Raw genomic sequence first — 16,525 nt, 5'->3', positions numbered from 1 at the left:
TTGGATCAGACCAGCTAGCCATGCACTCTGGGGATCTTCTGACCCGGTCGTCTAGCCTTCACAGTTGCTCAAATCCTTTCATTTGTCCATTTTTCCAACGTTTAACATCAACTCTGAGGACAAAATGTGGTCATCTCATCTCTTGGTCCAGACCAGCCAGCTGTGCATCAAAGGGCCTTGATCGTCCATGACCGTATCACTGATCAGGCCACAAGAGTTGCTGTTCTTGAGATCTTCTGACCCAGTAGTCTAGCCTTCACAGTCGCTCAAATCCTTCCATTTTTCCTGCTTCTAACATCAGACAAAACGTTACCATGCTGCCTAACATATGATGCAAAGTGGCATCTGTCAGTGGTCATAATGTTTTAGCTGACTGGTGTATAATTTCACCAAAAGAGAATAGAGTAGTTGAGATAAAGACATGATTTTGATTCATAAAAACCTTCATGTATTAAATCCAACTGCTGTGTTGACGTCTATAGATTGAGAAGAATCCAACCTTCTGAAACAAACAAACAACAACAGTCAGAAAGATTCATGGTGGGTAGTCTGGGAATAAGACTGCTTATCTTATTTCCTGGACAGCAATACTTCCTCCAGACAGCGAGGATTTGTTATTGATTCCTCTGGGAATTACCTCCAATTCCGATAGAGATTGCATGTGTTGATGAGAGCTTCTTCTTCTTTTTCTTTTTTTCTCTCTCCACCCTCACGTTGTGACACTTTCAACCGGCAGCAATCAGCCGTCGGGAGGAATGTTTGTTTGTGTTTGATAATTTGACAGAATGACAGATAGAGACGTTGAGGGAATCGGTCGAGAGGCTGAGAGAGAGGAAGGAGCAGAGGAGGATTGAGAGCGTGATCGATGGAGACACAGAGAAAGTGACAAACGATAAGAGTCTGAGACAGAGAAAGACAATGTTGGGTGAAAAAGGGGCTCGATGCATCAACACCAGCGCTTCAGGTGGTGAAGTTAATTTCTAACGTGTAAATATTAATGTGTAAACATGCAGTGCTGCTGAAAGGTTTTTGTGTCCTTCAGAATTTTCTACATTTCTCTAAATCTATCTATAAAATTCATAAATAATATACTTGTATGTTTATTCAGGAAAGCGAGACAAAAAAAAAAAAGGTCCCACACTCTAATATTTCATTGGACCTCCTTTAGCTTTGATTACAGCACACATTCTCTGTGGCATTGTTTCAATAAACTTCTCCAATGTCTCCAGATTTATTTCCATCCAGTGTTGCATTCATTTTTCACCAAGATCTTGTATTGATGATGGGAGAGTCTGACCACTGCACAAAGCCTTCTCCAGCACATCCCAAAGATTCTCAATGGGGTTAAGGTCTGGACTCTGTGGTGGCCAATCCATGTGTGAAAATGATGTCTCATGCTCCCTGAACCACTCTTTCACAATCTGAGCCCCATGAATCCTGGCATTGTCATCTTGGAATATGATCCATTGATGGAATAACCTGGTCATTCAGTATATTCAGGTAGTCAGCTGACCTCATTCTTTGGACTCATAATGTTGCTGAACCTAGACCTGAGCAACTGCAGCAACCCCAGATCATAGCACTGCCCCCACAGGCTTGTACAGTAGACACTAGGCATGATGGGTGCATCACTTCATCTGCCTCTCTTCTTACCCTGATGCCCCCATCACTCTGGAACAGGGTAAATCTGGACTCATCAGACCACATGACCTTCTTCCATTGCTCCAGAGTCCAATCTTTATGCTCCCTAGCAAACTGAAGCCTTTTTTCCCAGTTAGCCTCACTGATTAGTGGTTTTCTTAAGGCTACACAGCTGTTCAGTCCCAATCCCTTGAGTTCCCTTCACATTGTACGTGTGGAAATGTTCTTACTTTCACTATTAAACATAGCCCTGAGTTCTACTGTTGTTTTTCTTCCATTTGATTTCACCAAACGTTTAAGTGATCACAGATCACCATCAATCAGGATTATTTTCTGACCACATTTCTTCCTCTAAGACGATGGTTCTCCACTATCCTTCCAGTTTTTAATAATGCCTTGGACAGTTCTTGACCCAGTTTTAGTAGTTTCTACAATCTCCTTAGATGTTTTCTCTGCTTGATGCATGCCAATGATTTGACCCTTCTCAAACAGACTAACATCTTTTCCACGACCACAGGATGTGTCTTTAGACATGGTTGTTGAAGAAATGAGAAGCTACTCATTGCATCAGTTGGGGTTAAATAACTTGTTGCCAGCTGAAAGATAATCACCCATGCAGTAATTATCCAATAGGAGGCTCCTACCTATTTGCTTAGTTGAATCCAGGTGGTGACTCTTTTTTTGGCCAGGCAGTGTATATGTGAGGTGCACCTCTAGGATTACAAATTAATTTCAAGGCCAAATTAGAGTCTGCCTGTGAAGAGGTGTTTTCGTCATTGTGATGAGAGCCAGGTGTGGTTCAGTTCCTGGTTTAGTTTAAATAAAACATTGTCTCTGATCTTCACAACACATGTTTGTTGAAGTGTTGACGGCAATGGACAAAGGAGCTTTCTGAGGGGCTCAGAAAAAGAGTTGTTAGATAGATAGATAGCCTTTATTGTCCCATAAGGAAATTTGTTTCCACAGTCTGTCACAAGAAAAACACAAAACAGTTCATATAATGCAGACATGAGCAACATATACATACAAACAAAAAGACCATAACAAACGCACCATGAACGAACACAACCAAACATTGAACAACAATACATGATATCATCACACTCAGGAGGGCTGGGTCTGCACAAGGTTTAATGGGGCAGATTATTAAGTGCCATGATAGTGGAGGGTACGAAGCCCTTGTTAAAGCGCGCCCTTCTCCACTTTAGAGTTCTATATCTGCGCCCAGATGGCAGCAGTGTGAAGTGTGGGTTGAGGGGGTGATCCGGGTCATTGGATATCGTCCGTGTGAGGCGTGTGACAGCTCTGTGGTTGAGTTCTGAGAGGTTAGGTGTGGAGTGGTTAATGATCTTGGATGCAGTGTGTGTGATTTTTGTGAGCTTGTTCCTGTTGGTAGTGGACAGCATGTTGTGGAAACAGGGGGAACAGTACAATAGGATGGGTTGGATGATGCTGGTGTACAGTAATAACAGAAGGTGAGGGGCAACAGAGAGGGCACGGAGCTTGCAGATGACATGGAGTCTCTGCTGGGACCTTTTGTATATGTCAGTGATGTGTTGATCAAATGTCAGTTTATTGTCGATGGTGAGTCCGAGGTATTTGAAATGGTTGACCTGTTCTACTGTTTGATTATGGATAGAGGTTGGGACCAGTCCGGATGGGCTGTGTGCGTGAGTTGTCGATGACCATTTCCTTTGTTTTATCCACATTCAGTTCTAGGAAGTTGTCGGTGCACCACTGAGTGAAGTGAGAGATGGAAAGTTGATAGGCAGTGATTGAGTTATTGTCACTTAGCAGTCCTAGAATGGCAGTGTCATCTGAGTACTTGTAATATGTGGTGATTGGTGAGGGGCTGATTGCTCATCAGGCTGGAAAAGGTTCCAAAACCATCTCTAAAGAGTTTGGAACCCACAAATAATCCACAGACAGACAGACAGATTGAAGACGACTGTTCCCCTCCACAGGAGTGGTCCACCAACAAAGATCACTCCATAATAGTCTGAGAGGTCCCAAAGGAACCCAGGTGATATTGTTACGCTCACCAACTTGCCTCATTGTACACAGAAACTTCTGTTTACATTCAAATGATTCAAATCATGACAGTTTTCCTTTTGTCCCAGCTTCTTTTAAGTCAGTATCAACAGTACATGAGAGGAACTGGAGGACGGATTGCTTTGTAATTATGTTTACGCTAATTCTTATGTGTAAAAGCTCCTATTTTTGTAGCCACTCTCCAGTTTCCTGTAATACCAGGTTATTTGACTCTGCATAAAGGGATTAGGATGTATTAGGAGCCAACCTCATTCGTGAGCTACCCCTCTGTGACAATAATCATTGATCTCTGATGAGATTCGTTGGTTTTAACGCGACCCAATCTGCTGCTGGTGCATTTTTATTTATTTTTTGACAGTATAATGTGAAAGGAAGGAAGACTGAGCTTTTTTATTTCTTGCAGATCTCACAAACATGGTGCAATCAGTTGATGCTTGACCTTTTTCCTCTGCATCACGTGTTCAAAACGTTTGCAGCGGTTTTAAACAAACTAGATCATGGTCAATCGTCTTTACGTCCACTCAGGTGCCTCTAGCAGAGTACGAGAGTAGTTCATCACAGTAACAATGGACACGTAACCTTAGGTTTGACTGATGCTTTTATGTAGCTACTTAAAGGAGCGTGTTCGATATTTGTTAAGAGCCTTTTCTATGGATCAGACAGCCGCTTATCTTCCTGCACAGTGGACAGAAGGAGACAGCCCAAAAAATATATCCACCAATACTACAAAGACCATTAAAATATACACCGATCAGCCACACCATTATGACCACTGAAAGGAGGAGTGAATAACATTGACCATCTTGTGTCAATTCAACGTTCTGCTGGGAAACTTCTGGACCTGGCATTCATTGGTGTGGATGTTACTTAGACATGTAGCACCCACCTAGACCAGACCAGGCACCCCCACCCCATAGCAATGACACTCCTTGATGGCAGCAGCCATCCCCAGCAGGATGCAACCACAAAAACACTTTAGGAACAACTCACAAAACCATGAAGAAGAGCACAAGGTGTTGACCTGGCCTCCAAATTCACTAGATCCCAAACTGATCAAGTATCTGTGGGATGATCCACAGAGGCCCCTCTCCTCAAAGCCCCCCCACTAACAATGTTCTGTTGCCAGACACCACAGGACACCCTCAGAAGGCCCATGTCCATTCTCTGATGGGGAGGGAGAACATTGAGTGGTCATAATGTTGTGGCCGATCAGTGTATGTGACCTGTTGTATCATGATAGTCCAAGAACAGGTCAGTGTCTGCGTCTCATGTATCACAGGACGGACAGGCCATATGTTAAGATGTCAGTTACACAAGTTAATTGAACTTTTTTTTCCTCCTGTCTTGGATTCACAGCTCGTTAATCACAGCAACGAGATTTAAAATGTCTTCATGCCTGAACGGACACGAGGCCAAGCTTAGATATTTTCTGTAAACACTGGTGCCCTCTAGTGGTGCTTCCTGAGGGCTGCTCTAAAACAAGCTGTTGCATGTGAGGATGTGAAGATACAAGCACGAGTTTATCTTGAAGGTATTCACCAACTGTTCCTGATTCACTGATTGGTATAACAGCTAAAGATGACGTGTCCTCACAGTGTGTAGGAGAAAAGACAGCAGGGACATAGTCTGGATTAAAGTTAGGTTGGACTGGAGTATCAGAGGGTCGGACCTCTCAGAGGCTAAAAAGATGGTGGACTGAGATGAACTGATGCAGGGCTGCGTCTCACAGAGATAGTGAGCATGGTGATTTTTGTGATGGAGGCAATTCACACTCAAACTTACGGCCAATTTAGAATCACCAGTGAACCTAACCAGCATGTCTTTGGATGGTAGGAGGAAGCTGGAGTACATGGAGAGAACCCACGCAGACACAGGGACTCAAAGCGAGCATGTCCTTAATTATGCATTACTTTATAAAATGATAAACACTCCCTGTACAGTTATCTGGAATAGCTACATTAGCTGTAGATTTGTACCCAGATGAAAAACATGTTTATTTCTGCTTTAAAGTTCAACAGGAAGGTCAGTGGTGATTGTATTTAGTCGCTTTTGGAGCCTCAAGTGGTCACTCAAGGAACTGCAGGTGCTTCTGTATTGACTTCATGCTGCAGACCCAGATGTTGCTTCCACTGCTTAGGAAGAAACCTGTCAGTTTATCCGAATCAACCGCATTATATCAGTGCTCAGATTTTCCAGTGAACTGGTGAAGAACACGACGCCGTCACGTGAACGCAGCCCGGCCCCAAATTTGTCCCGCTTACATAAACAAAGGGTCAGTGTCACGCTGCGGGACGAGTTCAAGCATGAATGTCACTCCTGTCACTGGCGCTTCATAATTATTTGATCCGGAACTGCTGTTTATTCGCCTGTAATGAGCGTCTGACTCATCCGAGTTCAGCCGAGTGCCAACGTGCCAATTACCGCTAAAAGAGAGGCAACGTGTGTGACACAGTTCAATATATGGATTCCCAAAGCCTCAGTGTGAAACCACTGAATCTGTGACAGGAAATATTACTGCGTCTATTCATGAGGAATGAAAATCTGCCGCATGAAAACTTTTGCTTGGTTAAATCTTTATTTAAAAATATATAGAAACAGAACCACTGTTGTAAACGTACAGTACCATGAAACAGCGTAGACACACACACCCTGTTCAACTTCAACCCAGACTGGGAGAAAAAAGAAACACAAATCACTTCACGGCAGCACTTTACCCTCAAACACGTTAGAACTGTACACGCTGTGCTCAAATTAATATCTTTAATATCGATAACCCGGCATTTCAAACGTAACATGGGCCTCTGTGTGTTTGAAATCAGTCAACTCGTTTAACGAAATGAAAAATAAAAGCAGTTCGTTCTTCTGTAACTGGAACATGAGGAAAGAAAAAGCCTCAGCTTCACTCTGAATTAACTCCAATAAAACACCTTCAGTCCAGTTTGTGTAGCACCACCCTGAACACAGAACTATAGTTTTTATTGTGTTATAAATGGTCATATTAACTGTGTTTGGAGAAGTTTATCTGAACTTAAAAACACACTTTTATATGACTAAGAAAAAAAAAAAAACACAGAGCGGCAACAGATAAGTTCAGCGAGGTCCAGACCTGCTCGAAAACAAATACAGTGTGATGAGAATGTGGAGAAAAACAAACCATGAAATTGAAGGATTAACATGTACAACTGAGGAAGAGTTGAGAAACAACAAAATGCTCTCAAATGGTCAGAGGCAGCACAGACACAGCCCATCGTGATTATTAAAAAAAAAAAAAAAAAAAAAGACGACTATTAGTTCAGATCAGCAACCTGCTGCCAAAAGCTTTACTGTGACAACATATTAAAACTGTTATTGGTGACTTTAAGTCATCAGTTAGAATCTAAAACAAACCAAAATGCACTTAAGTAGAGTCTGGACTAAACAAATCCAACTGCAGCTGTGACCACAGTCCAGTCAAGATCACCGGGAGAAACCCTGTCACGACGGGAATGAAGGAGGAAACTATATCTACTCCAAATGTGTTGAGGCGACAGCTGAAAGACTCTTTATGTCGATGGAATGAATACAGACATCAAAAATAATGCAACATGTTTGCAGTTTTACTTTCAAATGTTGGCACGATCTCCGTACACTTTAACTGAAAATACAGTGAGTGCAGGAGTGAATTTCTTTTGCAGATTCAGGACCACGTTTCCCCGTCTTTGGGAGATTTTTGCTCTGTCGTATCATCTGTGTTATGACACTTCAGTACTGTGAGAAGTGCATCGTGATGGTTAATGCTCAAAAATGATGAATCTCAGCTTAAGCAGTGATGTTCAGCTGCATAACAGTCTGGTCCCGACACAGTCCTGAATGCCTTCAGTAGTTCCGTTTAGTGAGTCTTCCTCTTCTCTACGAAGAGCCATCTTCCAGCTCCTCGTCCTGAAAAGGGTAGCTGAGAGCCGGAGGAAAGCCCTGACTCCGAGGCTGTTCGTCCAACAGCACCAAATCCTCGACATCCTTCCCTCTGTACCTCCGCCTGCAGATCTTTACAGTCACTTTTCGTCCCTGAAAGACCTTCAGGGCTTCTTTGGAAGCCATGGCCTTGGCAGCGGATTCGTCGCGGCCGTACCCCGTGCCCATGTAGACAGTCTGACAGCGGATTTCACACACGTGGCCTTCCTTCTGTGTGCGACCCTCGGGGAGGCCTGTAATGTCCTTCAGTGGCACAAACACACACGTCAGGGTCTGTTTACAAGACTCCACGCAGCTGCGCAGAATCTCAAAATGGTCCAGGTTGGGACCGAAGCCCCCCGCCGACACCAGCTTCCACGCCACGGCCTTGTACAGGCGGTTGAAGAAGGGCTGGTGCTCAGCGGGGGCCTGCGGAGGGGGTCCCCATTTCTGACTGGCGGACCACGCGGACGTCCTCCCGGCCTCATTAGCCCCGCCGCATTTGGCTCTTTTCACGCAGCCGTCGGCGTCGCCCTCTGCAAAATGACGACACAGCAGGCAAGGATCGACATTTAATGAGGAAACAGACGCAGGCCTCAGGTGTAGGTGTGTAAAAAAACAACAAGCATGTATAGATAATTACACTGAAACCCTGCTGCAATAATAAAAAAAAGAAATACTGAAATATTTTGTTGATCTATAACAAGAAACAGAAAATGTGTGAGAACACAAGGAGTCCTTCTCACCGTGTGACTTATTCATAGCACTCTAATAACTGCTATGCACCCATAATCTGTATAAACTCACTACATAAAAACATTTCACATGGAATATAACATAAAATATATAAATTAAATGTCAACATATTGAAGCTGACCTAATTTAAAGGAAGAATGCTGTCGCTTTAATCGCTATAATCTGTTCATAGCGTGTTAAATGGATGAATGAATGATGTTTGTTCGACTACATTGTAATTCCTGAGGCATTAGCTTTTTGATAACATCTAATGACTTTCATAAATTAAATCTGGTGAATACAAACAGAGCAGAAAGTCAAACCAGACATATATAATCTCTAACTGTGGCCATGACTTCACTGCATTACCTGATGTGCCACTTCGCTTTCCTCTGGCCATGAGCTCTTTCATGGTTTTGTGAACTGGAGCATCTGGGACAGCTATCCCCTCGCCCATCTCATTAATCTTCTCCATTACATCCTGCGGATAGCTGAGAGATGAAGAGAGCAAAAAAAATAAAAAATTAGAGTCACTGCTCATCTCATGAGGACTGATCTACCACCCCTGAAGTGTTTCCCTCTGATCAGTCTGAGCCCTGCCTACCTGCAGCCAAGGAAGACGTGATTAGCCCACACCATGGACAGAGAGAGCAGCCTGTCCAGACTGCTGTCTCTGCCGCTGCTGCTGACCCCTGGCTCCACTGAGGGGAAAGCCTCCATGTTTCTCAGGATGAACTCTCTCCGGGCACACCACTGTTTGTTGGTCTCACAGTACCCCCTGAGTGTGTCGACCCACTGGGCCAGCTGCGGGTTCTGGTCCAGGTACTCTGAAACTGTGTCCTCTTCGCTCCTCTCCCCCGCCATCCCTGCATAAAACAACACCGCATGAGCATCATTTATTTGTGTAGCAGCTAAGTTAGTGGAGCTAGCTTGAATCAGGCTACTCAACCCATAGCAAATCTGCACAAGACGTAGTATGACTGTGTACATACTAGTTTTAGACTAGCGTTTTGTTACTAGCATGTTTTTCTTTAGCCTAGCGTCACTTAAGCTAACTGGTAAATGTTAATTAGAGTCCCACTGAGAAAACTCCAACAACTAACGATAACTTAAGCTAAGCAGCTAGCCAGGTAACATTAGCTTCACGGCAAGATACGCTAATAATAACAAAATAGCAATAGCATCAAAACTGAATACTAATAGTAACTAGATATTCATTGCCAGCACAGTTTCTATTAGCTTTTTTATTTTGTTTCGTAACTACGACATACCAAGCTCTCTCTCCGTTGCGACGTGTTGTTGCTAGCTAGCTACATGACCGATTGATGACGCAGGGAGCGGCGACTCTGCCTTTTGGTGAGAAAAACTACATTTCCCAAAAGTATAAACGGCAATGACAGGTCACTGCGCTAATCTCAATTAATTTACGTTTATAGACATCACAGCGCTCGTTTAAACTCAAATAACGAGCGCGTTTCTCTGGCGAGGGAAATATCTTGATTTAATTTTGTGGTATTTTAAACTCCCTCTAAACGGCAAGAGAAAATGACTTTGCAACGGTTCGCAACTGCTAGCAACCGTATTAGCACTCGTCCCGTGATGCTTTGCGGGCCGACGACGTAACAAAGCTGCGACAGCTAGGGCGGCAGTTTGTTTTGGTGGATGAATGCGACTTTCATCGCTATTTCTTTCATTTTTAAACACTTCAGGGTGAATCGACATGATTCACGAGCTTTTATTGGCGTTGAGCGGATACCCGGGCACAATATTTACATGCAACAAACGAACAGGTTTACAGGTAAGAAGTTAAATACTCTACAGTTCTCTGCAATAACGGTTCTGAGTCAACATGCTAGCTAATTTATTTTACACCCGCACGTCAAACTTCATTATTATTTATTTCTTGAAGCAGCCCAAAGGGATATAATTGTCTTTGTTGTTCATATTACAGTTATACGTTTTAGCGAGCAAACTAATAAATAATAGTATTTATAAGTTCAAGTTCAGACACCTAAACGTGACATTTAGCTTTACAATATAGCATTTTATCCAACCAAAACATTGGCTAAATGGATTTCCTTCTTCTCTAGCGTCACATATACATATTTTTATTCATTTTATTTTTGAAAACCAAGAAGCTTTTCATCAATATAGTAAGCTAAAGCCTGTGATGTCATGATCATGTAATTTAAGCTCATTTGTACTTCTCAAAATTATAAAGGTGTCAGACACATTTCTCAGGGTTAAAGGGTTAATAGATGGTGAATAGCTCATTAACACCTGGGTAAAGTCTTGAGTTCATCATGCGTGCAGACACAGGGTTTTCTTGCAAACTCCACACACAAAGTGAGGTGACAGTTTTAAAACAGCCTCCCTCAGGAGAGTGTGACACCAGCCAACATCCTCACCGTATGTCTATAGGTTGAGGTTAGAAGAAAGAAAGTGTTTTTGGTTTGTTTCCTCACAAATATTTCTTCTTGGACTGCTTCATTCCCCGTCCCATAGGTGTCCCAGGACCTGCCCTTCCTTCACCCCAGTGAGACCAGTGTCCTCAACCGTCTCTGCAAACTGGGCTCAGATTATATTCGGTTTACAGAGTTCATAGAACAACATACAGGCCATGTGCACCCACAGGTGAGTCCCCGATGCCACATAACAACATCTGTACACGGGTGAAGCTGCCAATTATAAGTCTAATTCATTTATTATTATAGCCCAGTTGTACTTTTAGCTTTGGGACAAATCCTAACGTTCCTTTGTTTGTGAATCTTGTTTAAGTTGATGAGCAATGTTTTTAAAGTAATATGCATGTTCTGTTTTGCAGGAACATCACACGAACCAGCCCAGCCAGACTGGACTTCATGGGATTTACCTGCGGGCTTTCTGCACAGGACTGGACTCCATGCTGCAGCCGTACAGACAGGCCCTGCTGGACCTCGAACAGGAGGTAAAATAATAATAATAATAATAATAATAAATGTTCGAAGCATGTGAGGGGATGCTCATTATTCAACTTGTGCGTATATTTCAGTTCCTCGGCGATCCACATCTGACGATCTCACATGTGAATTATAAGCTGGATCAGGTAAGGGACATGTACTGAAGATGCTCTTGATTGGAAAGTCTTTTTACAAATGGACATGTCGGTTTAACACTATTTTTTTTTTTGTGATGAAGTTCCAGCTGCTGTTTCCGTCTGTGATGGTGGTGGTAGAGACGATAAAATCACAGAAGGTAACGTACAGTACTTTGTTGTGGTGGCAACACTTCATCTCTGTCATCTTCTGCTTTTTTATGTCGGCTTGAGCCTAATTTAAGATCACATAACCACAGATTGATCTGTATACAATTATTATTGTTTTCAGTTTAAATGTCCATCCTTTTCAAATGGCACAATCCAAGTGTTTCGTAGGTAAACCTTGTTGTTTTCATGTAGATTACTGGCCTTACCTCATGGTTAAGAAGAGACTTTTTTCACAGTAGACATTTTGACTTGTCAAAGAAGAGGAAGCACATGTGTATTAATCATAGCTCAGTTCCATTAAGTGTCAGAGTAAAAGCCATGACACTGAACCAGGACGCAAAAGAGCAGGACCTCCTGATGCACCTGTGCTTTTCCTGCTGAGACAATCAAGATGTAATGCCCTGAAAAGGTTTACTGGATAAGCTCTAAGGTTAGACGTACAATAATGAAGCTAAAACCGGACTGTTGGACCAGCAGTTGGTAACTGTGTGTAAAGGTTTTTTGTATTTCTGTTGGAGCTCTTTGCAGAACGTGATTAGTGCCGCTTGTGTAACCGAGCTGTCGGTGCTGTTTTAGATCCACGGCTGCCAGATCCTGGAGACGGTGTACAAGCACAGCTGTGGTGGGCTTCCTCCCGTACGCATGGCCTTAGAAAAGTAAGTCGACTCAGAGAAAGAGTTTTCAGAGTAATGTTCATGTTGTTTTTAGTACACATATCGATACCTGGACACCTAACAACCCCAAATAATAACCAAATTCACCAAATAATTCCTTCATGAAGGTAATTCCCTCAGGATAAATAAAGTATCTATCTATCTATCTATCTATCTATCATTTTACAATCATTCATTGTACTGTATAGATAAAATAATATAGAAAATCAACATGTATTTTTCTTTTAAATATCTTCTGCAGGATCTTGGCTGTGTGCCACGGTGTGATGTACAAACAGCTCGCAGCTTGGATGCTGCACGGGTTGCTGCTGGACCAAAGCGAGGAGTTTTTTGTGAAGCAGGGCCCCAGCGCGGGAGGAGCCGCTGCCAACCAGGAGGAGGAGGAGGAGGACCTGGGCCTGGGAGGCTTGAGTGGGAAACAGCTCAGAGAATTACAGGACCTGGTGAGGGCCACAGCCACGCACACACACACACACACACACACAGACCTACACCTAAAGCTAGATTTGTTTAAAATCTTCACTGTTGTTGTTTTCGTTGTGCAGAGGCTGATCGAGGAGGAGAACATGCTGGCTCCGTCCCTCCAGCAGTTCTCCCTGCGAACGGAGATGCTGCCGTCGTACATTCCCATCCGAGTGGCGGAGAAGATCCTGTTTGTGGGAGAATCTGTCCAGATGTTTGAGAACCACAACCACAGCCCGTCTAGAGCTGGTAGCGTTCTGTTCAATCTACAGACCTTACATATTAACATCCATCCTGAGCAATCTGAACGCAGCTGTACAGCTTTAAGTACATATTATAACAGCTGCTGTCTCTAATGGATCTCTGTCTACCGCTGGATCGTCAGGACTTGGGGAGATGAGGCACATTTTGGTAGAAGCTGTAAAATCTCTTTCTCGTTTAAAGCACACAAAAAACATTTTCAATCAATCCTGGATGAATTCACACCTGTACTTTAAGATGGATACTTGTGATAAGATTGCCCAGGACGGGGTTTAATGTAAGGTTTGATGAGTAAAGTCTTGCAGTAGCATCTTTTTAATACGATCAGTACAATCCGTTGTTGTTTTCTTTACTTCAGGCTCTATACTGAAACACCAGGAGGACCTGTTTGCTGCAGAGCTGCACAGACTCAAACAGCAGCCTCTTTTCAGCCTGGTGGATTTCGAAAACATGATCGATCGAATCCGGAGCACGGTGGCAGAGGTGAGCTCACGTCGTACATTTTGCATCATGAGTTATTATCAACATTCAGCAGCCACGCAGGACGTTGCACAGATGAAAACTGTCTAACGTCTCGTTGACCTGCAGCATCTCTGGACGCTGATGGTGGAGGAGTCGGATCTGCTCGAGCAGCTCAAGGTTTGGACTCGTCGTCACACTTGGTTCTGGGTCATAAAACAAAACGTTGACCGTCTTTTGTGTCCTTCCAGATCATTAAGGACTTCTACTTGTTGGGTCGTGGGGAGCTCTACCAGGTTTTTATCGACCTCGCGCAGCACATGCTGAAGACGCCTCCGACAGCCGTCACTGAGCACGGTGAGAGATCTGTGACGCTGTTTGGTTCAGACGGAAATATTGGACAGAACGCTTTAACGTTTCCGCCTCCACGTTTTGACTGCACGTGATTTCTTTTCCACAGATGTGAACGTGGCCTTCCAGCAGGCGGCTCATAAGGTGCTACTGGACGACGACAACCTCCTGCCTCTGCTGCACCTCACTGTAGACTACCAGGGCAAAGACGGCAAAGGTTTGGAGACTTATGGAGCTTATTTAGGAGTACAGTGGGAAATGACTTGTCAAAACATTAGCTACACTACTAATGCCCGTGCGCATTAGAGAGATGAATGCATATTAACATGTCTCAAATCAGAGACTTTATGCTGATGGTGAGGCATCAAAAACATCTCATTATATCTGTATTTGACCCCAGACCCTTCAGGCCCCAGAGACGGCGCCACTCCCCCACAAGACACCTCCCCTCGCGAGGTTCCTCCCACGGGCTGGGCGGCCCTCGGCCTCATCTACAAGGTCCAGTGGCCCCTGCACATCCTCTTCACCCCCGCTATCCTGGAGAAGTGCGTGCACCTGTTTCTTCCCACTATATTCATTCACTTTTAAAGTTCTCTTGCTCACCGCCCCCCCGCGTCTCCCCCTTGTCTTTGTCCCTCCAGGTACAACGTTGTGTTCAGGTACCTGCTGAGCGTGCGGCGCGTGCAGTCCCAGCTGCAGCACTGCTGGGCCCTGCAGATGCAGAGGAAGCACCTCAAATCCAGCCAGACAGACGCTGTCAAGTGGCGGCTACGCAACCACATGGCGTTCTTGATCGACAACCTGCAGTACTACCTGCAGGTAAGAGAGACATATCCCTTATGCATAATGTTGTTTAGGTCTATATACTGTATACTTTTTTTTCCCTAGGTTATTTTAGCTGTTTACCAAAAGACATTCAAATTATGAATGAATTATGACTCATCTCTCCAGGTGGACGTCCTGGAGTCTCAGTTCTCTCAGCTGCTCCAACAGATCAACTCCACCAGGGACTTTGAGAGCATCAGACTGGCCCACGACCACTTCCTCAGCAACCTGCTCGCCCAGTCCTTCATCCTCCTGAAGCCGGTGCGATGTCACGAAGCCAAAACCGCTCAAGTTCATCCCGACTGTTCTCAATAAAAAAGTCCTAACAAGTGCCTCCTCCTGTTCTTCAGGTGTTCCACTGTCTGAACGAGATCCTGGAGCTGTGCCTTAACTTCTGCTCTCTGGTCAGTCAGAGCGTGACTTCTCTGGACGAGAGAGGAAACGCTCAGCTGGACATCCTCGTCAAGGTACAGTCGTGGGCCCCGTTTAGACCTTACATTAAAAACATCTGTCCTGGGACATCTGAACGCAAGTGGTCAGCTTTGAGTATCTGTGTTCAAACCTGGCGTATCCAACACTTGAGATCTGATTTCTGTTTAGCGCTCTTTATGCAAACACCAACATTATTTGGGTCGCGGCAGAATATTATAACGGCTGCTGTGTCCAGTGAATCTCAACGTACCACTGGATCAGAACCAAGAACAGCTGCAACAGAGACAAACTGAGCACCACGTCCTGAGCAGGACCTTTCATGACCTTTCATGACACTGGTTTTTGTATTTTTGCACTGTTGTTCTCTGCCGCTGTAACGCCTTCATTTCTTATCTTACACCTTCAGCAATCCCAACAAGCCCCTCTGTCTTTGTTTCAGCTTTGGTTAAAGATATCTTTTGTGATTTATTTCCAGGGCTTCAGACGCCAGTCGTCCCTGCTCTTCAAAATCCTTTCTAGCGTGAGGAACCACCAGATCAACTCTGACCTGGCTCAGCTGTTACTGCGGCTCGACTACAACAAATACTACACCCAAGCTGGAGGCACGCTGGGCAGGTAGGTGTGGAGGTCAAACCTTCATTACAGATGCAGGAAAAATTCAACATATACCTTACAGGTATTGGAATGTGTTGAGGTTAATCTAATTATAAAAATGTCTGTTTCAGTGTTTAAGAAAAGGAGGAAGATGGAGGAGGAAGACGTGTTCACTGAACAGAAGAAACTCGCCCAGAGTAAATAATGTTAAATTATCTTTAAACAGACAAAACTACAAAAGAACATATTTTCTCTCTCTACTCTGGTGGCATCCAGGAAGCAAATAGTTCTGGTTTTATGTGCAGAGATGATTTAAAATCTAACTCCACCTCAGAGAAGTGGGTGAGGTTTGTCGAGATCACAGCTCTGAAAAATATTTTTAACTAATTAAAGGAGCAGTTAGGAAACTATTTGCTTTCCTGCTGAGGGGCAGACGAGAGCATACACTCACTTGCCATAAACTAGTGAGAGTATGTGCCAAAAACAGAAACATAATACTTAAAACCTGCTTTAGGAAACTAAAATTTAACAGCAGCTTCTCTGTGCAAAGCAGGTTTTATTTTATTTTCTGTTTTAACCTGCAGCAAGTTACCATGGTAACATGTTCCAGAGGGCTACTTGAGAACTATTTTGAAGCATTTTGGGAAATCAACTTTACCGCCCTGCAGAGAAGTAGGCTGAGAAGATTTGATGTGAGATGTCTGGTGAATATGAAGCTGCAGCCAGGACACAGACACTCACCATCTCTCACCTCACTCGCCAGTTCATTAGGTACACTTGTTTGGTGTGAATACCACTAGAGTTTAGTGGGAGAATATTTTTTTTGTAGCTTATGTGAGCTGTTCCTTTTTGTATAAACTGTAAA

At 43.8% G+C, this 16,525-nt stretch overlaps 2 protein-coding genes across 2 annotated transcripts; one reads left to right on the top strand and one right to left on the bottom strand.

Moving 5' to 3' along the window:
- Positions 1-6,007: 6,007 nt before the first annotated feature.
- On the bottom strand, positions 6,008-9,937 carry cdkn2aip (CDKN2A interacting protein). Its single transcript, XM_084541406.1, has 4 exons — positions 9,630-9,937; positions 8,963-9,224; positions 8,728-8,849; positions 6,008-8,159 (listed from the first exon to the last, which is right to left on the bottom strand). Exons 2-4 carry the CDS (start codon positions 9,220-9,222, stop codon positions 7,582-7,584), a joined length of 960 nt encoding a protein of 319 aa, XP_084397532.1. The 5' UTR covers positions 9,223-9,224; positions 9,630-9,937; the 3' UTR covers positions 6,008-7,581.
- Positions 9,938-9,941: 4 nt separating this feature from the next.
- On the top strand, positions 9,942-16,435 carry tubgcp4 (tubulin gamma complex component 4). Its single transcript, XM_084541405.1, has 18 exons — positions 9,942-10,156; positions 10,864-10,992; positions 11,183-11,305; positions 11,390-11,443; positions 11,536-11,592; positions 12,179-12,258; positions 12,518-12,719; positions 12,822-12,987; positions 13,358-13,482; positions 13,588-13,638; positions 13,710-13,815; positions 13,919-14,026; positions 14,210-14,354; positions 14,451-14,628; positions 14,761-14,895; positions 14,985-15,101; positions 15,542-15,681; positions 15,792-16,435. Exons 1-18 carry the CDS (start codon positions 10,079-10,081, stop codon positions 15,796-15,798), a joined length of 2,001 nt encoding a protein of 666 aa, XP_084397531.1. The 5' UTR covers positions 9,942-10,078; the 3' UTR covers positions 15,799-16,435.
- Positions 16,436-16,525: the final 90 nt, after the last annotated feature.

The sequence above is a fragment of the Chelon labrosus genome, assembly GCF_963514085.1.
Source record: "Chelon labrosus genome assembly, chromosome: 3".
In the NCBI taxonomy this organism is placed as follows: Eukaryota; Metazoa; Chordata; class Actinopteri; order Mugiliformes; family Mugilidae; genus Chelon; species Chelon labrosus.
Note: the sequence above shows the minus strand (reverse complement) of the source record. Positions and strands in the feature narration are given on the sequence as shown.